Genomic DNA, 24,518 nt, shown 5'->3' with positions numbered 1-24,518 from the left:
AGTTTTACCTAAAATAAGTAAACCAATCATGCGAGTATTTTAATAAAGCCATTAGATATGCGATTAATTATTGTATAAGCTAGGTTGCTCGATGACGTTCTTCATGCTGCTACTGACATAAGTCTTATACTTAGGTTGATGATGATAGAAAATGTTATGCTAATACGACCACAACATTGAAATGCACAAAGAACTGAAATTTCAAACTCATTACATTATAAACAATTTTAACAAATCTGCATGAAAAAAGCGTTCCAAGTACTACAACAACAATTTGGCACACTAAAGCCATTGCAGGCGAAAGCTGATGACATAGCTACCGGTCATTGGCTAGCACCTACACAAAGCTGCTAGCAGCGGCAGCAACAACAAAAGCAGCACCTCAAAATTAGCAGCCTCCATTAATTTTAGATCCACTATCATTCATTTATTTGTTAGTTAGCGTACCCGCAGCAGCATAAATATCAAAAAGTTGAAAGCACAAAAAGCATACTAACAGCAACACTATTGGCCTGCTTTTATATAATTTTTTTTTTAATGCAGATGGATATCTAAATTGGCAACAAGTTGCTTAATTTGGAAGTTTTGCTTTTTTTTAAATATTTTTTCATAATTTTTTTTATCGTGTGGGCTGTTAAATGCTTCTCGTTGAGGTAATTGTTGCAAAACGTGCAGGCGTAGGTATAAATTATGAGATGGCACAATTTTAGTTGATTTGTTAAAGGTGAAAGAACACGTTACTACCACAATTAATACAAATCCACACTAATCCAAAATATAACAAATAGTATAAATCCAAAACATAAAAAAAAATACACACGATACAAGACCAAATAATATTTGGAGCGAGGGCTTTTGTTGGTGAGAGTAATCGTAGGCAAACGGCGAATTTCAGTGCAAAATGTAAATGGCGATAAACGCTCGAGGGCTTCGTATTTGGTTTATCATTTTATTTACTAACATATGTATACTAACTAGCATATGTATTTTTTTGTATTTGTGCAAGTTGTTTAGCTAAAACTAAATTGTACTTTTTATTCTAAAAAAGACAAATTTAAATAATTTTAAAAATTTTTATTTTATTTAACTAAGTTTTTAAATTTACCAGCATAATTTTTTGCATAAATTTTTCTATATTTTAATTTTTAGTGGTTCTTATTTTTTATGAAATAAAATAATTTTTAATTCTTATTTTTATTTATTTGTTTTTTTTTTAATAAAATTTTTTTTTAATTTTAATCAATTTTAATTTTAATCATTTCATTTACTTAAATATGTATACTAACTAGCATATGTATTTTTTTGATTTGTGCAAGTTTTTTAGCTAAAACTAAATTGTTCTTTTTATTCTAAAAAAAATTTAAATTATTTTTGAACATTTTTATTTTATTTAACTAAGCTTTTAAATTTACCAGCATAATTTTTTGCATACATTTTTTTATATTTTAATTTTTAGTTGTTTTTATTTTTTATGAAATAAAATCATTTTTAATTCTTATTTTTATTTATTTGTTTTTTTTTATAATTTTTTTTTTTTAATTTTAATAAATTTTAATTTTAATCATTTTATTTACTTAAATATGTATACTAACTAGCATATGTATTTTTTTGATTTGTGCAAGTTTTTTAGCTAAAACTAAATTGTCCTTTTTATTCTAAAAAAGACAAATAGAAATCATTTTTGAAAATTTTTATTTTATTTAACTAAGTTTTTAAATTTACCAGCATAATTTTTTGCATACATTTTTTTATATTTTAATTTTTAGTGGTTTTATTTTTATGAAATAAAATCATTTTTATCCTCATTTTTTGTATTTGTTTTTTTTTTTTTGTTAATAAAACTTTTTTTTAAATTTTAATCAAATATGTTTTCTTGAATTCTTTTGTTCTTTTTGAATTCTTTTTTAATCAATTTTTAAATTTTTACTGTTTTCATTATTGATTTAATTATTTATTGTATATTATCTTTATAAAAAATTTTAATTAATACAAAACTATTACTTCTTTATTATTTAAAAAAGTTTTAGTACTTTTTATTTATATATTTTTTAACTTTGAGTTTTATTCATAGTTTGTTATTGGATTTTTAATAAATTTTTTGATGTTTTTTTATCCTTAGATCGGGCATATATTAAGCAGAAGCCGATTATATATTTTGTTCTTTCAATTTATTTATTTTAGTTAAATTTAAAAAAAAAATTTGTTTATTTTTATTGAATCTTTTTACATTTTTTTTTTGTTTTTTAACTAATATTTTTATTAAATTAAATTTGTTAAATCTTTTTTATACTATGGTTTTTTTTTCGAAGGGAACGTCGTTCTTTGGTTATTCATTTCATGTTTTTTTCACTTTTTTGTTTTAAATTTTTAGCATAAGTTTTCCATTGAAATTTTTTCAAATAAAAATTTTTTTATTTAACTATTTTTATTTTGTTCTTTTCTTATTATTTTTAATTTAAATTTTGTCCGTCTAACTTTATACTGAAACTTTTTTATTTAACTTTTTTATTTTATTTTACACTTTTTATATCAACTTTTTTGTTTTTAATTCTTTTATTTATTTTCTTTTAATTTAAAATTTTAAATAACATTTTTTAAATTTAAATTTATTTCTTTAATTATTTCTTTTTTATTAATTTTATTTTAATCTCTACGATTTTTCAAATTTTTTTAGCAAATTTTCTTTATTTTAAATTTGTTTGCTTTAATTTCTTTCTTTTAACTTTTTTTAATTTAATTTTTAATCATAACTTTCTGTCTTAATTTTTTGATTTAAATTCTTTAATTTAGACTTTTTATTTCATTTTTTTTACATACATTTTTTTAACTAGTTTTTTAGGTAGGGTGATTTCTTAAATTTATGGTAAAATTGATTTTAATAACACGAGCCGGACTCGTGCGCATCTTGTGCAACCAATATAAAAGTCTTTTATCAAATATCAACAAAAATCAGCTGTTCTATCAATCAATTAAAACTTAAATCTTGCGCTGCCATCTAGCGTATGATAGCAACTGCCAGTAAGGCAGTGCAAATATTCACAATAGTGCCATAGTACAAATAAATTTCTTTGTGTGCTCACAATCGTTTATTTTTAACAAATTATTTTAATAAAATATAGCTAAACAAAAGCGCTACGACCAAAATTGCCCAAAGCTCGCTAATAGCCCGAATCTCCATCTTTACAACCAAAACTTTATTTATAGATTTGGATTCCAAATAAGAGCGAAAAAGGTGCCCGTACATAAAAACAGCAATTAGAAATAATAAATATGATTTTTTTCGTGGCGAACGTTTAAGAAATTAAAAAAAAAATAATAATTTTGAATGTTTTTGTTTACATTTTATTTACATTATTTAAATTTTTTATCTTAATTTTTTGATTCAGATTCTTTAATTTCGATTTATATTTTAAATTCTTTTACATCAATCATTTAATTATAGTTTTTTGAATTAGTGATGATTGTTTAAGTTTAATGTTAAATTAAAAAATACTTTAAGACATTTAATTTCACGTTATTGTTTTTTCCCGTACAATAATTTTTGTATTCATTAATTTTTTCTACTTCCGTAAGGCGCGATAACCTCTGAAGGGATTTTAGGCCGAGCTTCTTTTCTTTTACAACTTGGAGAGACCGGATCTAAATGTTTTATGCCGACTCCGAACGGCATCTGCAAGACAGATGAGTTTTCACTGAAACGCTTTTCAATGCAGAAATACACTCTGAGTGTTTGCCAAATCACTTCCAAGGGACGACCTCGCTTATAAAATCTTTCTTCTAATAAAAAAAAGCTTGTTTTTAAAATTTTGATGTTGCTTTGCCCGGGGCATGAACCTTAGGATTTTCGGTGTGGTAGACGGATCACACTACCACCATACGTCGGCTGCCACAATTTACTGATTACTCCCAATAATTTACCGCTTATAACTTTACACACCAAAATACCTCTCTTTGTACGAATTTAGTCTTAACGCAAAACAATCTGGCAACAGTGCTATACATATTCCAACAGCCAATCAGAAAGCTGTATCACCACATCTTCGTATGTGTTTCGCTAGCCAAATTGTCGTCGTCGTCGTATACCACAGGGTCGTTGGTGATTACTTATACTTCCTACAGAGCATACGATGAGAGCGATTCAATAAAAGGCCAAACAACTAGCCAAGACGTTTAATGTTGCCCTGTTGACATGCAAGCAAGCGGAAGCAATTATTGCTGCTTACAACTTGCAGTTGTGACAATCACTGCAACGACATAACTTTTAGATTGATCAACAAAAAAAAACATTAAAACAACTGAGTAAATGAAGGCAAAAGTGCTTTTCATAGTCGTTTGTGCTGTTGTAGTGAGTTTAACGATAAGAGCGATAAAGAATAACACACAGAGACCAAGCATGCATATGAGCAACAAATAAGTGTTGGTATAAACTAAAAAAAGCTCTACAGCACCAAGCGGGTGAGAGGCAAACTTAAAGTATATGCGAGCCGTTAACTCAACCAACGAAACGAAGAGAAACCATGCTAAAATATAAACAGAAATACGGCAAAAAAAAAAAAAAGGAAAGCACCAACCAACAAAACATTGGAGGGAGCAGCTCTCGCTTTGTGTGTGTGTGTTGTCTCAATCGGAACCAGCCGCAAAATAATCGATGATGAGGTCATCACTAATAATAAAAATGATTCTATAGGTGTACCGTAAACCGCGACCGAACTGACAAGCCCTACAACTAACAGCCCCAAAGCAGTCAAGCAGCTAGCGGCGTGCAAAGCAACTGTGCCGAGAGAAAAATGTATAGCAACAGCAAAAAAGAATGCAGCTACAACACGAAACCAAAACAAAATAGCAACAAAAGCAACACAATCAAATGCAACAATAAGGCACGGTTTTTGAGTAGTTGTTTAAAATAAGTTTGCTTAAACTCTAGTCAAATTTAAACTCCAGTTAAACTACAGAGCAGTTTTTCAGTCACAGTTTATGGACGCCTTTGGTGTAGGCGTTTTTGTGCGGTAACATTGGTTTTTTATTATCTAGATAATTTTTAGATACGGCAACAGCTGGATTTTGTTTACCCAACAAACATAGAAAAAAAATTTCTCCAGCGAATATATCTAGTTCCGGAAGTGATATCCAAAATCATTATTTAATTATTCTTAAAACAGATAGTTCTCTAGTTGATATCCAACTTCATTCTCCAATCACTATCCAACCCTTGACAAATTTTGTAAAATGTATAGTTCTCGAATCTCCATCGTCGAAAACTTTATTAAGACGTCATTCTCAAATTATTTTCCGGCCTTTGAGAGATTTTGTGAAATATACAGTTCTCAAATGAATATTCAACACATTTCTCCAGTTGATATCCTACATCGGATATCGAATTGTGGTGGATTTAAAAACAAAATCTCCAATCAGGTACCACCAAAACTAACAGCTATTTATTGTGGGAAATAAACACCTAGTTGATAGCAGTAATGAAGCGTAATTACCCAAAAATAAATTATATACATTTTATTTTATTTTCGTGAAAATACCGTAGTATGGAATCTTACATTTGAGTCCAGTTAGAGAACCAAAAGTTGGGAATTAAATTTTTTCAACTTAGGTAATGGCATTTTATGTTTTATTAAAAATTCCCTTATTTGCTGAGTAGGCTATGGTTCTCGAGTGCGAGTTTCGAAACAACTCTTGAGATTTTAGAAGTGTGCTTAGTTATCAACATGGGATCTAATGGTACTCAAGCCCAAATGCTTGTTGGGTATATTCGCCGCCATTTCGAATGAACGCAAATAACTGATAGGTTAACTAGAGTTTAAGCCAGCCAGATCGGCCGCTTAACCTTAAACTTCAGTTAAAGTAAACTGAAAAACTGCATAATAAGGTTAAGCGTGGTTTAACTGACAAACTGAGTTGAACTTGTACTGAAAAACCGGGCCTAAATCTAAAATATGTTTACGTTCTTTGCACAATTCAAGCAGTACACCGAATTGGAGCCTCATTGCTCTGAAGATGGGGTAAATGGAGTGGGAATGGGTTATACTCAGAGTATATGTAGTACGTATGTATGTGTACATTTGTAAAAGAAAAAAATTTGCGCTACCGCCAGCGTTGTCGTACTTGTTGCTGTTGTTGTGTTGGGAGGTGAATGGCAGCTGTAGCGGTGCTACATAATAAACAAAAAGTAACAACAATAGTAGGTACATGCTTATTTAGTGTACATAGTAATCGATAAATTAATGCACTGTTGAATGAAATATAATACAGTACATCGTAGATAAAATGGAACAGTTTATTTTCTTTATTATGCAATAATTGTTTTAGCTTATTTTGTATGCTCCCTATAAAACGTCAGTTTAATTTAACACAAAACCATATTAAAAAGGTTTGTGAGATATTAAAAAGTTTTATTTTAAGTGTTACGTACAAACCTTAGGCACCTAAAAGACAATCAAAATTGATCAGGTTGCTAATTTGGTTTGATTTAGCCATGTCCTTCTGTCCGTCCGTCTGTTTTTAGATATCTTGATAAAATTTGGTGAGCGGTTATATTTAGGTGTCCGATTAGAAATTTGTCGCAGCCGGCCTTATAGGACCACATACATATATGCTTCATACAACTGAAAAAATAGTTTTTTGTCATATCTTCCTCAATTTATAAGATAGAAACTTCAAATGCTTTCGTATATGGCACATATTGTTGTCTGAAAATCGTTGAGATGGGTCGTATATATCCAATACAACCGATTGTTCAGAAGATTTTGTTTATTTTTTTTTTAATATTTTTTTCTCTTTTTTCAATTTTTTTTTATTGATTTCATTTAAAATTTTTTTTTAATATTTTTTTTGTTTTTTTTTTCAATTTCTTTTCATTGTTTTCATTTTAAAGTTTTTTATTTATTTTAAGCAGGCAATGCTTAGAGCCAAATTAAAAAATCATACATCGGGGCATTCAAATGGCTGATTGTATAGAGGCATCTGCCATAACACCAGTATGAATGAAGGTGATTTCGAGTTCAAAACTCAGCATCGAACAGCTAGCTGATGAAGAAGCGAAATTCAGAAATTATCACCGTGTCAAATTTCGAATACGCTTAGGTGAGGTTAGGTTGAACTGCCGGTCCATGAGGACCTCACATAGACTGAATGAGTCCGTAGTGTTACCAGAAGTTTGTTTTAACGGCCAAATTGAAAAACTCTATCAAAAACCATGACCTATGTTATAAAATAACTGCGTCCTCTTGGTAAATACTAGAAGCTTTCTAGGACTTAAGCCACTTGCTGCTTCTAGATATGACAGCTGTATCACTCCTAATAGCTGAAGTCTTGGCCTGGCAAGCGCAGGGCACGAGCACAGAACGTGCTCGACAGAACGTTTCTCCAACCAGCACTTCCGACATCTGTTATCACTGAGCATGCCTAATTTAAAGGCATGTAACGCCAGAAGGCAGTGTACAGTCAGAATACTCGTCATGAGTATACAGTCCTCTCTTTTTAATGATAGAAGCAACTTTGTTAGTCTAAGATTGTAAGACTTCGACACTTCCAGCCCCGCGCTTGAACCCACGCCTTTCCCGCTTGGTCGATCATGTGGACCTCTCGCCTTCGCTTAATTTCGCCTTCGCTTAATCTCGCCCAGTCTAATTGGGACGTCTACAGAGCAAGCTTCATCCGTTTTTTCATTCCCATCTATTCCCATATGCCCTGGAACCCAATATAGATGTATGCTTTTCCCCGTACCGATTTTCTCCAGGGATTGCTTACACTTACACACTTTTAGATGCTGTGCTATGCGAGATTATTGCCTTAATTGCTGTTTGACTGACAATATAAAAGTTAACACGGTTGCAGCTTGAGCTAATCTCTTCCAGGGTTTCTACTGCTTAGGTTACGGCTAATATTTCCGCTTGGAAAACGCTACAGTAATCCGGCAGCCTGTAGAATCTGTTTATTTCCGGATCACCACAGTATACTGCAGACCCTACTCCTTCCACTACTTTGGAACCATCTGTGTACACATGTATCGCCTCTTCGGCTATTTGAGCACCCTTGCGCCAACCGTCGAATACACTTAAACCTAATTAAAATTGTAAAAGAAAATTTGTACAAACTCTCTCTTGACAAGACCACAGTGATCAAGCGAAAAAGAGTTTCAATACAAGTTAAGTAACATAGCTTCCAGTTTTGTTAAGTTTAGCGTTTCTAGATTTATGTCTTGATAAGCTTGTTTCTTTACACTTTATAGTTTGTTTGTCTAGCTGTAATTCACTCTGCAATATTTATTTGTTTTGAGTATGTATTTAGGGTCAAATTGTTATACATGGCCTGTTACTGTTTGCTGAACCATTTTTAATCAAGAAAATGCGTCAGTTTTGCAGTGATATTTCAAAGGAGACTAAAAGTATGAACCCAGACTATACACACATCCGCAAACGTACCGAACTTTCACACCACCACTTTTCATTTTTAAATGCCGGAATAACGACTTTTAAATTGAGCCATTTAAAACATGCAGTTTAACAAGCTTAACAAGCAAACACAGCAGATAGCCATAGAAAATGTGCCAACATAAAAAATGCATAAAATTGAATGTACGTATGAAAAAAATGAAAATTGAATAATAAATCGTGTTGATAAAAATATATCAATTGAATTATTACACGTTTGCTCAATTAAAACGACCAACTGATTGATAGTTTGAGTAATTGATTGGCGTGAGTGTTGAAATTACGCTTTAACGATTATGTTTGTTTTCATGTATTTATAACTTTTTTTTAGAATATTCGAGTCTGTCAGATAATACTATAAGCGGTTTGAGTTAGATTGCGCATATCTGACTAACTTGTAACTAGTTCCAAACAATCGTATGAGAAAATTATACTACAGCAGCAGTAGCTCATTCTGCCAAGTTTGCTGCGTACATTTTTTTCTACAGATCTATATTAAGAAAATACACATTCCGAACTTAGACTTTCCTACTTGTAATTTTTACAATTTTTATTTTCATTTTCCTATTTTCATTTTATTTTATTTTTCTTAAAAATTGTTTTTGTTTTATTATTTATACTTCCTAATATTTTTTTATTTGTTTTTGGTATCCTTTTTATGTTTGTCTAGTTTCGTTTTATTTATTATTTTTATTTTTCGTTTTTATTTTTTTACTTGTTTTGACTTTATTTTTATTAAATTTTAGTTTTTTAATTTTTCATTTTATGTATTATATTTTTTAGTTAGCTTGTTAATTTTGTTTTAGTATTTGTATTTGTATTTATTAGGCAATTCATCCCAGCACAACAATTTGGCAAAAATTATTTTACAGTACTAGTCGGTAAAAGGCATAACATAGGAACAATTTAAACTTGAAACTTAAAGCTAATGACTATGGCTAAGAAAAGGTTACAATAAAAAATATATTTAATAAATAGTAAATAAATAAATAAACGAATGATAGAGTACATTTGCTTAGAAGAAATCAGTATTTTAATTGTCTAGGTTATTATAGAAACTTGTTAATTCTTTATTGAAGAGCAGAGCATTGCTTATAAGCCCAAGTCTAGAAGGGAGCGAGTTCCAAAGACGTATGGAAGTAATGAAGAACTGGCGATCAGATATTAGCATACGATGTCTGAAGTGGATAAGGAGAACAGATCTAGACGACTGGAGAAAATTTAGCCTCCGATACAGATAGTCAGGTTCCTTCATATATATTAATTTATGTAGCGTAGTGAGCGTTTTAAGTTTAATAAGGTTATCGAAAGAAATGTTTAGCTACCTGTAAGCATGATGAGAGACATGGTCAAGTCTTTTCAACCCATAGACGTATCTAGCAATGTTGTTATAAACAACATTAAGTTTCCTATTACATACATAGTCACAATTAGAGTAAACCTCACAACCATAAAGGAGCGTAGGTATTAAGTACGCTTTTGCTATTAGTAGACGAATATGTAACGGAGTAAAATATTGTGTAAGCCAGAGTGTACGAAGCATCCCATACAGTTTTCCCACTGTGCGGAAGATGTGATCTTTCCATGTCAAGGTTTTGTTAAAAACTACACCAAGATTATTTGCCGTGTCAACGTATTCTATAATAGTGTTGTCTAAAATTAAATTTTCCATTCCACTTTTATCTAGTGACCTTCTATGAATGACTATACATTTCGACTTCTTAGGGTTAAGACATAAGCCGTTCATAGAAGCCCACGTACCAATTTGACACAAATCGTAATTTAAGTTATTAATACATGAACTGGTACAATCACTAGGACAGCACATATACAACTGTACGTCGTCAGCATAAATGTGAATATTACAATACTTGAGAACACTAGGCAAATCGTTTATATACAAAACAAATAACAGGGGACCAAGGATTGAGCCTTGTGGGACTCCTCTTAAAACACTGACGAAGTCAGACTTTCTGCTACCAACACTTACTGCCTGAGTTCGGTCGGCCAAATACGATCTGATTAGGGCTGTTGCACAGTTGGAGAAATTAAATAGGTTGTCCAGCTTCTTGCAGAGAACGGTGTGGTCGACCGAGTCAAACGCTTTTGAATGGTCGAGAAGAGTCAGGAAAGCAGTAAAATGTTTGTCAACTTGTTCTCGAATATCCTCTATCACCGATAGGAGCGCCGTTTTACAGCTACGATTTGGCCTGAATCCAGACTGGGAATCTGTGAGGTTATTATCCTGCACATAAGTATTTATCTGGCAGTGCAAAATTCGTTCGACGACCTTGGAAAGGAAAGGCAGAATAGCTATAGGTCTATACTCCTTGTTTTTCTTGGGGATTGGGATTACCTTAGCAACTTTCCAACATTTGGGAAATACACAGGACGTCAGCACCGAGTTAACCAAGTAGGTTAAGTGAGGAAGGATTTTAGGAAGAATTATTTTTAAAAATTTCGGACATATACCATCGAACCCCATAGCATTAGACTTTACTGAAAGAATGGCTTGAACGACATCACAATCATCGACACTAGCAAACTCAAGAGGACCAAAATCAACATTAGCGCGAATACAATAATTGTCAGCACATATGTTGTCAGTTGAGATTGGCAGATTTACAAAATTTATATTTATCTCGTTAATGTCTACATCAGGGAGGACAGAAATATCGCATTTGGATTTTCCGATACCAATATGTTTAATCGACTTCCAGGTTTCCTTCGAACTCAAAGCAGCACTAAACTTGTTATTATAAAATTTCTGCTTAGCTGACCTAATGGCTTTGGTTGCAACGATCCTAGCTGCTTTGAAGCAGTTTTGAGCCTCCAGGGTTTTGTATCTTTTCCATAGTGAGTAAGCAAGGTTACGCTGGTGAATTAAGTGTTTTAGATTGGCACTAAACCAAGGGGTATTATTGTGTGTAGCAGCTTTGAGTTTCACTGGCACATGGTTGTCGAAAAGCCTAATAATATGGTTCTGTAGGAATGATGCCTGATCATCGACCGATGTCAGCGTACGAATCAAGCTCCATTCGACCGACTCCACCGCTGCATTATGGGAACTGTAATCTATTCTTCTAAAATCACGATACGTAAAGTAACATTGGATGTGTGACGTTTGAAAGTTGTAACTAAGAAATATCAGATCGTGTTTTGAAAAGCAAGATGCCGACAATGGATCGTAGTGGAGCAATTTCAGAGGATCATTCACAAAAAATAAATCCAGCAAAGAAGAATTTGAGTCAGTAAAGTGTGTAGGTGAAGTTAAATTGGTGGCAAAAAGTCCAAGAGACTCCATACTTAGCTTTAGAGTTGAGTCGACGAGAAGGTTGGTGTTGAAATCCCCAGCGATGATTATATTATCATAGCTTATAAGTAGAGGCTCGAGAAATTCAATAAAGCCAGAGAAGTCAACTCCACGATTAGGTCTGTATGCACAGCCGATAAGAAGCCTTTCATTATTTACGAGAACACGTCTACTAACACATATTCGACAGAATCACTTGGACTGGCACTGCAGCAAAGTTTACAGGATAAACTACTTTTAACATATATAGCAACACCACCACCATGACCACGTCTATCAGCCCTGAAAAGTTGATATCCATTTAGTTGCACCAAATCATTTTTGTGACATGAAGAAAACCAGGTTTCGGAAATACATATAACATCTATATCAGAACCCTCAGATATGAATCTCAATTCATCCAGCTTTTTATATAGGCTTTGCGCATTGAGATGGATGACTTTGAGCCCTTTAGTACGTTTGCTGAATACGCGCAACAGTGTATGTAAGCAGTCTTTGGAACTAGACAACCTATAGTCTAGGACCATCACTATCTATGGGATATAAAGAATGCTCTGCGATGCGTAACAATAAAGACAACATAAATGATTGTTTACAAGTATGATAGGGAGAGATAAAGACGGAAACGAAGAGACTCAAGAACTTAAGTAATATACCATACATAGAAATTAATTTATTGATCATTATTCGTTGGCGCATCATCAACTCGAAAGGAACTCGCGCTTTCTTCGCCGTTATTCTCAAGACGCTCTAGTTTACCATTTAAATTTTAAATTTTTTTTTAATTTTTATTGTTTCAAAATTTAATTTGTATTGGTTTTTGTTAATTTTATTTTTATTTTTATATTTAGAACTAGCAGACCCGGCAGACGTTGTTCTGCCCTAAATTTGGTCTATCTGCATACGTTTTAATAAGCTTATTCCGTCTAACTCTGCCCTCGCCCCTCTAGTTTTTCCTAATCTTTGTATTCACACCTCCCTCCGTATCTTTCGCTTCATCTATCTCTATCTTCCTCTCATTCTATCTCTTTCTCAGTCTGCTCCTTCTCTCTTTTCTCCTCTCTCAAGTTTTTCTCATTCTTCTTCTTATCTTATTGCCAGTCCCAGGGGGTGGTATGTATTTTGTTCCAGTCCCATTCCGAGTCTCAGTCCCAGTCCCACTCCAAGTCTCAGTGTCAGTCTCAGTCCCAGTCCTAGTCCTAATCCCAGTCACAGTACCGTGCGTTTAATAGGCATATTTTATAAACGAATTTTACGATTGCCCCTCTTCACATTTTGTGTGAAATCTCCGAAATAATTTGAGATATTGAAATAGATCTCACATCACAATGTAGTACTCATTTCTACCTTTCGTTTGACACCCATGTTGGAAAAACTAATTTTGGGTCACATTTGGGTCAATAACTCTGGAACCGGATAAGATATCCTGATGAAAGATGTCTTAAATTTTAGGATAGACGTCTAGTAATATAATAGCGAAGGTTTCATTCAATTCAATGGAGTAGTTTTTGTGTGGTGGGCATAATGGTAAAAAAACAACATTTTTGGTCACCCTGGGTCCACATTTTGGGCAATAACTCGGAAACTGGGTGAGATATCCAAAGGTTATCCTAAGTTTAAAGTTAGACGTCATGTGATAGAATGGTGAAGTTTCATGCAATTCTAACCAGTAGTTTTTACGTGATGCCCGGACAATCATACAGACAGACAGACAAAAATTCTAAAAATTGTAGATTTGGGTTCCGTTGGTCCAATAACGACCTCTCCTCTCAGTTTTTCTTGAATATCTTCAATGTACAGACATCAACCTGTTACAATTTTATTATATGTAGAGATATTTGAAATAATCCATATTTTACATGTTATTTTAGTAATATTTTCTGTTTTCACTATTTCAATTATTTTCAAGATTTTAGGTAATTTTGTTAGTTTTCATTTTGCTAGTGCTTTTACAAGTTATTTTAAGAAATAGTATTCCTTTTATGTATGTATTTGTTTCTTAAGAGTTCAAGCAATTCACTGATTTAAAGCAAACCCATTCCTCCAAAAGTCAGACCAACACCTGTTAAGTTTCCCATTGGGTTGAGATAAGTTTGAGCTAAAAGCTCATACCATTTTTCCTAGCTAGTGACGCAAAACGTACAACTAGCAAAATGTATTGACGAATATGCGATTAATAGGCGCATTCGTCCTTCAAAACAAATAAAGGAAACAAGCCCTAAAACCTTAATATACATACATTTTAATTCACGCACATCCCTCTAACACAAGCTAAAACTCACCGCCTCATGTCGTCACAACGATTTCTATTCATCCAAATGGTTGATGCCGCTGGGCTATTGTTCAACGTCACATAGGCATCGCCATCTACATATCCATTACCTCCACTACTTGAACTGCAGCTACTGGATTTCATAACGATGGCGTCAACCGGAGGCATAGCCACCGATACGACTGATGTCATCACCTTTGGACATTGCCCTACAACCTTTCGTCGACGCGTAGCTCTTGGTTCCTCTTCACCACTGCTATCTTGGGACATATGCGACGGCGTTTGCGTTTGAGCATGCTGTCGGCGTCGCCATTCACCCGATAAACGGCGTTTTGGCGATGTTGTCGCTGTCGTATTGACATCAACACTTATTTTGGTGATGATATCTATGATGAGGCCGTTAATGGTGCTGAGTGTGATGTGATGAAAAGATTTCAGCCGCAACTGAGCCGGCTATGTTGAGAATAATTATGTTGATGATGATGCGACAGCCTGAACGCAAAATTCGTTTGTTGGAGAACAACAACACTTAAGTTATGAGCTGACTGGTCTGGTTTACTTTATTATATTCACGATGATGTGTGACGCGTGGGTCAGTCAAACAGACAGTTTCGCCAATTCGACAACCAGCTGGTGGTTCAGTCAATCGTTGTTCGTGTTGTTAACGCTGTTTTTTCAATAACTCTTTAATGTCGATTTTTAAATGCGAATGCGTATAGGTTTTTGAAAGAAACGCTGACGATATGACATCATTCGCGCACCAATAGAAAATAGCAATAACCAATACACTCGCAAACATGTAAATTTCGTGTATTAATTTGTGTTTTTTGTTTTTTTGATTAAAAATTGTTGGATAAATATTTTTTTTTCTAATCCAAATTTTGTATATCTTTTATTTAAAAAAACTCCTTTTTCCAAACAATTTGTTTAACTTTTTTTTAAGTTGTCTTTAGTTTTTTAGCTAAAATTTTGTTATCCACGTGTCTTTATTAAACACATCTGTTTTGCAATTTTTTACGCTCGTACTTCTAGCTTATCGCGCGCAGCTCAAAAAATTTTGTATGACCGCTTCGCTTGTACGTCCGCACTCGAATGAATCGCCCGCATTAAGTCTAACTCTCCAACTGGCCTGCGCTTACTGACGAACCAAATTTGTTAATAACATTACGTTGAAGGCAATCGACAGCGCAGAAAAAATAATGAGCAATCTATAGTATAAGAAAACAATAGCAATTTGATTGCCAAACAACAAATTTAAATGCAACTTTAAGAACAAAAACAATAACTGTAATAACAAGTAAAGGTGTCTAAGTTCGGGTGTAACCGAACATTATATACTCAGCGTGAGCTTCAATTGCACATTTCATTTCAGATATATTACTTTTCTGCATAACACGTGGCATCGGCCGTTTCAAAAAATGTCTCCCCATTTCCTCTTACAATAAAACTTGATAAGTGAAATATCATTGATTCAAAACTATTTTTTGCTAAGTTATAGCTTATTATTCTAGTCTACGACCCTTTTAAACTTATTTTATATCTAAGTTGCTGTGGTCTTTAACCAATCCCGTCCATTTTTACTAGAAATATATTCTGCTATAAGGAAAATATGTATGCACAATTTCATTACGATATGTTAATTTTTCTTCGAGTTATGGCTCCCGAAACATTAAAATTGCTTAGTCATAAAAGGGGCGGTGCCACACCCATCTCTTCCAAAATCTTTTATATAAAAGTGGGCGTGGTCCTCAACCGATTTCGTTAATTTTTCTTCAAAGCATTCCTTATAGTAAAGGCAACCTCTCTGCCGAATTTTGTTAAGACAGGTTTAACGATTTTTGATTTATGATTAATAATATTTCTAAAATTGATTTTATCACAAGTGGGCGGTGCCACGCCCATTTTAAAATTGTTTTTCAAATTTTTATCAAGAGTCTCAATATTAGTCCACACGTTAAATTTCAACATTCTAGGTGTATTATTTACTAAATAATCAGGTTTTTTGTGTTTTCCAAAATGTTATATATATAAAAAGTTGGCGTGGTTATCATCCGATGTCGCTCATTTTCAATACCAATCTATTCTGGGTCCAGATAAGCTCGTGTACCAAATTTGGTGAAGATATCTCAATATTTACTCAAGATATCGTGTTAACGGACAGACGGACGGACGGGCATGGCTCAATCAAATTTTTTTTCGACACTGATGATTTTGATATATGGAAGTCTAAATCTATCTCGATTCCTTTATACCTGTACGACCAACCGTTATCCAATCAAAGTTAATATATTCTGTGTGCAAAGCACGCTGAGTATAAAAAGCGGCAGTTTATGTACAGCGAACCTAACGAAATGTTAACATTTTAATCTAATCACAACGAAAATCCATTAGTTTTTCTGATTTTGTTTTTGGGGCTTAAATTTTCTGGCAAATTTATTCATGACCTTATGACCGTCTTTATTTATTCACGAATTCTTTAACGTGTTAAAATAAGCTATAGATGATGCAGTCTTCGACACAGAAATAGGATTCCACAACAATTGAATTGGATTTATCTATATTACGGGGATAGGAGGTGACTTGTCATGAAGCAAGGATTGCTCATCGCAAAATTGGACGTTGATTATTTGCGATATAATAAATAACAAAGAGTCCCGAAATTTTCGTCCACCTTTTCTGGAATGACAGCCTGACCTTGTGTGAAAACATACGTTTTTTTTTATCTATAGATATTAAAAAGCTAACGATAACTTTGAATACTTGTATCAGAACTTCATAGGATACAGGTTTGAACCTCATAAAATGAATATCGGCGGATATATAGTGGCTCTGTTAAATGATGACTCATAATGAGGAATAATGTTCCCAGGCATGAAGCCCCGAGACTCTAAACTCCATTCTATTAGTTATACCCAATATTCTTAACCGAAAAATATTACATACAAATATTCCAAAGGCAGAACGAACATCTAGATGGAAAACGCGGGCAATTGGGAACACATTGTTCTGCGATCGCAACAAATTGTATGAACCTCGCATATAGAAAAAAAAAAAAAACATTGCATAATTAATTTCTTAAAAATTTAGGTGGGCAACATGTGAATAACGCGTGCTTTCCGAAATCGAAACACTTGCTTCGACATGAAAAGAGATAACAATTCACACTTCAACGACAAAGATGGCTTTGCTGTGCCATTCGACAAAGAAATAGGGTGAATTAAGTAAAAATCGGCTTGCTTCTACATTCCAACAAATATTACACTGGGAAGGAGAATCTCATTTTTTATTAGATCTAAACCGCAGTGAACTGAAAACGGGACGCCACAAATTGTCTATACTGCGCATATGGATAAGACATTGCATTGCAATATCCAGACTTTTTAGTTAAATTTTTTAAAATTAAGTTGTATGATATGTAAATTATGTGTGCTTTACGAAATCGAAGCAATTTCTTCAATCTGAGAAGGGATGACGATACAAAACATTAGCGCCAAAAAAGGTTTTTCTATGCCAATACCCTAGAGTCGTAGCTCGATAATTCACAAAACTAATAAGGTATCAAATAATTTATTTTTACGTTTTTCCGTCAAACCCTTGTCAAATTTGGTTTGGAGACAAACTGGTTTCGGGGAGGTGCCATTTTCAGTGTCATTGAAAACGAAAAATGGCACTGAAGAAGGCACAACCAAATTTGACAAGGGATGATGAAAGTCGTACTAATATACATCAATTAACCAATAATAAGCATGTTCATAGCTTTCACTGAAGCCTATACTGGGGAAAGAGCATCAATCTTTACTACAATAGTGAAAATTATGTTAAGTTCGCGCCATAATATGGTTTTTAAACTATATCGGTACGAAGAACAAAGTCTTGCTGAACTGAATATCTAAATTGCAAAAGTTTGAGAACTTTGCTTTCTTTAACTATCTATACAGCTCTCATATAGTTTCACGAAAGAGTGAAACAGAGTTGGAACTATTGTGAGAGAATTGAATCATACCTTTGCTAAAAAGCTGATTGCAAGAGACTTCAAACTACATAAAAAATAAATGAAAGGCGTGATAACATCCGAAGAAATTTAAAGTCCAGCTTCTCTTTCAATTTGCGTCGTGTTCCCCTTAATTTATCCTACAAATTGCCGAACAGCATCTGCAAGGCAGATGAATTTTCACTGAGAGGCTACAAACTACATACATCATATTTAAAACGGGATTAAAATATTAAGAGACTTTTTTGGTTTTGTTGGCAAGGAAGATTCTTACCTACATAATGTCTTCCCAAAATCGCTCATTATAGCAATTACAAAACTATCCTCATAGTACTCAGGAACAAAGAAATCGAAAATCTCGAGAAGAGTACGTTCCAAAAATTTTCAAAAAAAAATTACTTCATGTAGTATCTCTAGCAAGGAGCTGGAACTGGAGTAGATAATTTATATTGGAGCACTAATACTACAAAAATGGGACACGTGGTCCCACAATTTATTTGAAGCTTTTATTATGAGTCAAATACTCTATACACCAAAAAAAATTACTTGTCATCAAAATTTCTTTTAGTTTTTTTTTATTAAACCCAAAAGGTGATTGACATTTCGGCATCAAGTGAATGACTCAAATTTCATCTCCAACGGAGGTCAACAGTTTTACACAGCAAAGGTCAAACCGAACAGTTTAGATAGATAGATAGATGATTGTTGAGGATTGCACTGAGACCATTGGTCTATTGTGCCTCCATCTCCCTACCAGCAGCTCATCCAAGCCAAATTCCATGATGAAGCTAAACAGTTTAGTCACATTTGAAATTATTGCTATAAGTTTTTATGTTTTCCGCGTTTCGCATTATTACCTTTTCTAAACTCGTATTTTTTTACACTTCAGTGTTATTTTTTTAGCTTTGGTTATTCAACTTTCGTCTTTAGAAATCACTTATTGAAAATACAAGCATGTAATTATTAGACGCTTAGCTGCGCTGCTTTTTTTGACGTCAGGCGTCATGTGGAGCGGCGCGTTAGTGTCTCAATTTTCGGCGATGATGCAAAAAGTGTGACTAGACGAAATTTCGAATGCTTGTAGCGTGAGTGTAATGGCTTTTCAAATAGAAAATCGATATTAATTTCGGTGATAGTTTACGAGCATTAATAATTATAGTTATATGTTGGTGCTTCTTTGGAAGATATTTGTTTGGCAATTTCACTTTATAATATAAAAGATAATGCTTGTATTCTCAATTCCAAAAATTGTTGACCCGCAAACACAAAATTTCAAATTCAACTGATCACTGTAGGTTTTCTATAATTTCCAAGAAGCTTCTGACGCATCGAGCAGCGCAGCGTTAAGTATTGGAAAAAAATTTTAGCGATGTAATCATCAATAAACTTAACACAATTTTCTCATAAAACATTTAAAATTAAATTATTATTGCACACGTGTGCATGTGAGAGTTCGTATAACGATTGTATATGTGTGCGTGTGAGTATGTGTGTAATGATTTGTGGCAGCAACTCTTACTTCACAATCACCAACGAGTTAGGGTAGTCATCACTCGCAATTAGATATTTAGACACTTACAAATTGTATGCAATACCAAAAAAAAAAAAAAACATTTGTGAGCAGATACAGTTGCGCAAAGGTAAAATGGAAAATGTTTTGTAAATCAAAGGTTTTTTTAATATTCGAAAAAATTGTGAATTTGAAAAATAATAAAGCGTTGTAATAGCATAGTAAGTTTTGGAAACAATTGAATTTTAAAAAAGACTACAATTTGAAAAAAATAAAATAAATAGATATACTTCAATTGAGATGTATAGAATTTTTTTACAATGCATACGATTAAAAAAAAAAAATGTTTTAAAAATATAGAAGTTTTTTAAGCTTAAGTTTTGTTTTGGTATTAAAAATCAAATAAATTCAATATTGAAAAAAGCATCTAAAAAGTATGTTATAAAAAATTATTTAGAAATTTTTAATTTTTCTGTGAAATTCAAAATTTTTTTTATTAAAAAAATATATTTCTACACGCAAATATTGAATAAATAATATACAAAATTGCGTCAAATATTAAGAAAAATATATTTAAATAAATTCAATAATGGAAAAATTTTAACTAAAAACTTGACTTTGAGTTTTTAAAACCAATTAATCTTTTTTGAAATTTTTAATTTTTTCTTCAATTAAAAACTTAAGCGAAAATTTGTGTGAGAATTAAAAAAAATATATATTAAAAAAATTCAATATTGAAAAAACTTGCATCTGGAAATTTTAAATACGAATAAAATTTTTAGCTTTTAGTTATAGGGTTTATTAACCGTTTTTTAAATATTTTTCTATAATTAAAAATGTATGTATTTTCATGAAATTATCGAAAACGCATTTTTTGTAAACTACTCAATTCTGAAAGCTTTTTCGATATTTAGCCACACTATTAAGTGCATTACCTAAATTAAATTTAAAAGATATTAACGCATGAAAATAATTCAAGATTCTGTAGAAGAGATTGTACAATTTGGTAACCTTTCTCTCATATGCCAAAACCGGCAAAGATTTTTAGATTTAAAAACTTTGTTAAACACCTGTTTTGTTTTGTCTTTTGTCTTAATTGGATATTTTAAATTTAATTTCCGTTTTTAAAAATAATAAAAAAAAACAATAAGTTTTGAACAAAATTCTAGTAGAAAAAAAATTCGAGAACTTAATTAAATAAACAAAATAATAATAAAGTAGATAATAAAGTAAGCTAAATAAAAAAATGCAAATAAAATAAATAAATAAAAATAAATACAAAACATCAAATAAATAAAAAAATTAATTTATTAAATTTGAATGAATTATTTCAGGCTTGGCTCATCCATTTATTTTGGTGCAAATGAAAGAATTCAATTCCCCATTCTGCCCAACGTTTCGCTGACAAATTTCAGCATCGTCAGGGACGACTCTGTTTATTTTTTTATATGGCTTTTGTTTTTTAAAAATAAATTTTTCAGCGAAACGTTGGGCAGAATAGTGAGTTGAATTCTTTCATTTGCTCCAAAATAAATGGATCAGCCAAGCCTGAAATAACACGACTCTACAAACAAAAATTTTGTTCTTTGTCCTAAAGTTTATTTCATGATTTTCTGTTTTATTTTAAACAAAAACAAAAACAAAATACCTTTTTTCGGTATAAAGTTTGCTTTCGTAATAGTTATAGTAACAATACTCATGGCGTTAGAGTGATAACTAAACAACGATCAGGTGTTTTATGCAAATCTAGAATAACCTAAAGTGTACATATGAAGCTGATGCTTTTTGCTATATATGTGGGCAATTCCGAGATATAAAATATGAATAAATACATCCCTCATCCTCTGTGAAGCCCACGAAACATATTTTGGCTGTCCTGTTTGGAATCAAGACAAGACATGGGCTCCACATGTTGCTTGTAGTTATTGTAAAAGAGGTTTTAATATAGTAAATTAAATAAAGTAGACATAGTATAATATTAAAAAAAAATAATAACCGTGTACTAACAAAAAAAATAATAATTACAATAATTTATAGCTGAAAATTTTTGTAAAATTTTTTTAATGAAAAAGAATTTATTTAATAGTTTGGGAAAAATTTAAACAACGTGACATCAGGACGGACAAGGCGACAGCTGTTTGTAACCGTTTCAACTATCGTAGGAGTGCGGGTTCGACTCCCACTCCCTGGAGAAAAGGCTTTGAGGAGATTTACAAGGTATAATCGAAACAGCAAATTATTAAATAAATTATAAAATTAAAAAACTGCTTCAAATAAATGTTTTCATACATTTAAAAAAGCAATACGGGTTCTCCCCGATTAAATCATACGAAAAAGAATTAAATTTTTATACAAAGAATCGTACCATTTTTACTTTGAGTGACTGTATGTACTTAATTACTTGTTTGGATGATTGCTGTTTTCTACTAATTATTTTGTAGTTACTATTAGTTTACAATTACTCACATTACATGTGATAAATTATTTCTTTTTTAAGTTTCTTTTACACGATCTCATGTCATATTAATCGGTTTCTATATGAGGAAATCCGGCAAACTTTGGTTTTTTTGGAAAAAAAAAAATTTTTTTTGAAACATGGTATCACGCAAATATGTTTTTGTTAGGAACATTGAGGGATAAATTGGAGCTATAGTGCATCGCCGTTACTCGTTTTACATAATGCCTCAAAAAGATATAGTCAAAAAATCGAGCAAGATATATATAAATTGAGGTCGCAATGTTAAATATACATTTATTTCAACACTTCTGTACCGATTATATCGAAATTTTAACAAAATATGGAGATATGTGCAGCTGTTAGCTATGTAAAATTTTTTTGATACACGAGACCCGGTTTTGTAGATATCGGTAAAAATATAAAACCGAATAAGCGCCAAATTTTTTTTACTGCAAAGTTTGCAACACATTTATTTTAACACCTTTCTACCGATTCTGTTGAAACTTTAAAAACATATATATATGTGAACGAAGTATGTTTAGGTAAAAAAGTTTTAATACCCGAGCTCCGGTTTTGGAGATATTGATAAAAATATAAACCCGGAAGACCTTAAATTTGTTTACTTATTTAAACACTTCTTAAACGATTGTGTTGAAATTTTATCAGGATGTACATACATATCTGTGTGGGGTATATTTAGGTAAAATTTTGTTGATACCCGGACACGTTTGTTAATTTTTTCTCTACACCACAGTAGTATACAAACAATTGCCTCGTCTTGGAATATTCACGCAAGGAAAGTTAGTGATGTTTGTTCATGGGGCAAATATACGAAATTTCCGACAAAAATTGGCAATCGTCAAAAGGTGTAGACATTTTTTTTTTTTTTGTACCAAATTTGTGTTTCTTTTCATTTACTTTTAAATAAAACCTGGTTAAAAAAAAAAAAAAAAAACAATTTTTTTTCTACACTTTTTGACGATTGCCAATTTTTATCAGAAATTTCGTATATTTGCCCCATGAACAAACATCAATAACTTTCCTTGCGTGAATATTCCAAGATGAGGCAATTGATGGTATACTTCTGTGGTGTAGAGAAAAAATTAACAAACGGGTATGAAGTGATAAAAGTAAAATTGTAGCTGTGCCCACAAAAAACATGCTCCTGAAAAAAATTTACGCAGCCAAGTGCTTTCACTTTTCTGCCTCTACCTTCAAAACTGAAAGGGGCACATCGAAGTTGAATCCCCAGGTATTTTTAGTCACTGATAGGCTATTATCGTGCATAATCCAAATTTCAATCCTCAGTTGCCTCAAAAAGCTATAAGCAAAAAATTGTCAATATTGAAAATGACAAAAAAAAGGGTCGCTACTTTGATTGATGATAGTGTTGAGTATTGGAGGGGCACATTAATTTTGCTCATACTTTTAAAATATCCGTCTCAAAAACAACATTCAGTTTAAATTCCATAGCGTTTTAGCGATGCCTCAAAATTTTATCGAAAAAATTCAAAAAAAATCAAGGGTATCGCTTGAAAAAGTGTAAAAAACGACTTTTTTACGTTTCGAAGTAATGCAAAAACTTACTATCAACTTTTTTGATTTTTAAAATCATCAGATCGGATAGTCAAAACGTCAAACTTAATGTCCTTGTACTTTTTTCTGGCCTTAAGTTTTTTGCCCGTGTGTAAAACCCGAGTATCCAAAAAAGTAAAAGGTTTTGGGATTTGCCCATATACTACATAGATTCGCAATATGATAGAAATATATTATTTATAGCTATTACGGCCTGAAATTTATAATAACAACTCTCGCCACCGCCATTAAGCCATTTCTAATTCATATTCGTGTTTTTTTTGCCACATTCGCCATGTGTTAATCGCTCCATTCGCGCTGACTAAATCGTTTATAAGCATAATTTTTATACTCAGTTGAGCAGAGCACACAGAGTATATTAACTTTGATTGAATAACGGTTGGTTGTACAGGTATAAATGAATCGAGATAGATCATCAGTATCAAAAAAAAATTTGATTGAGCCATGTCCGTCCGCCCGTCTGTCCGTTAACACGATAACTTGAGTAAATTTTGAGGTATCTTGATGAAATTTGGTATGTAGGTTCCTGGGCACTCATCTCAGATCCCTATTTAAAATGAACGATATCAGACTACAACCACGCCCACTTTTTCTATATCGAAAATTTCGAAAAACCGAAAAAGTGCGATAATTCATTACCAAAGACGGATAAAGCGATGAAACTTGGTAGGTGAGTTGAACTTATGACGCAGAATAGAAAATTAGTAAAATTTTGGACAATGCGCGTGGCACCGCCCACTTTTAAAAGAAGGTAATTTAAAAGTTTTGCAAGCTGTAACTTGGCAGTCGTTTTAAGATATCATGATGAAATTTGGCAGGAACAATACTTCTATTACTATATGTATGCTATGAAAATTAGCAAAATCGGAGAACGATCACGCCCACTTTAAAAAAAAATTTTTTTTAAGTCAAATTTTAACAAAAAATTTTATAATAT

The 24,518-nt window shown here is 32.3% G+C and overlaps 1 protein-coding gene across 10 annotated transcripts in view; it reads right to left on the bottom strand.

Moving 5' to 3' along the window:
• Positions 1–24,518, bottom strand: part of raw — a 142,523-nt gene that overhangs the window by 19,322 nt on the left and 98,683 nt on the right. Inside the window, exon 1 of one of the 10 annotated variants that reach the window (XM_067764808.1) lies at positions 18,875–19,244. The exons of 7 other annotated variants lie outside the window; for them this stretch is intronic. Coding sequence is in view for 2 of the 3 variants with exons in the window: in XM_067764801.1 (XP_067620902.1) it covers positions 14,037–14,296 (260 nt within the window). In the remaining variant the exon portion in view is untranslated. Of the gene's footprint in view, positions 1–8; positions 1,375–14,036; positions 15,210–18,874; positions 19,245–24,518 lie in introns of those variants that run through there. 2 more of the 10 variants (XM_067764801.1, XM_067764804.1) reach the window with 2 other exon arrangements.

Source organism: Eurosta solidaginis, chromosome 2 (assembly GCF_040869045.1).
Source record: "Eurosta solidaginis isolate ZX-2024a chromosome 2, ASM4086904v1, whole genome shotgun sequence".
In the NCBI taxonomy this organism is placed as follows: Eukaryota; Metazoa; Arthropoda; class Insecta; order Diptera; family Tephritidae; genus Eurosta; species Eurosta solidaginis.
This window is presented reverse-complemented; position numbering and strand designations above follow the sequence as displayed.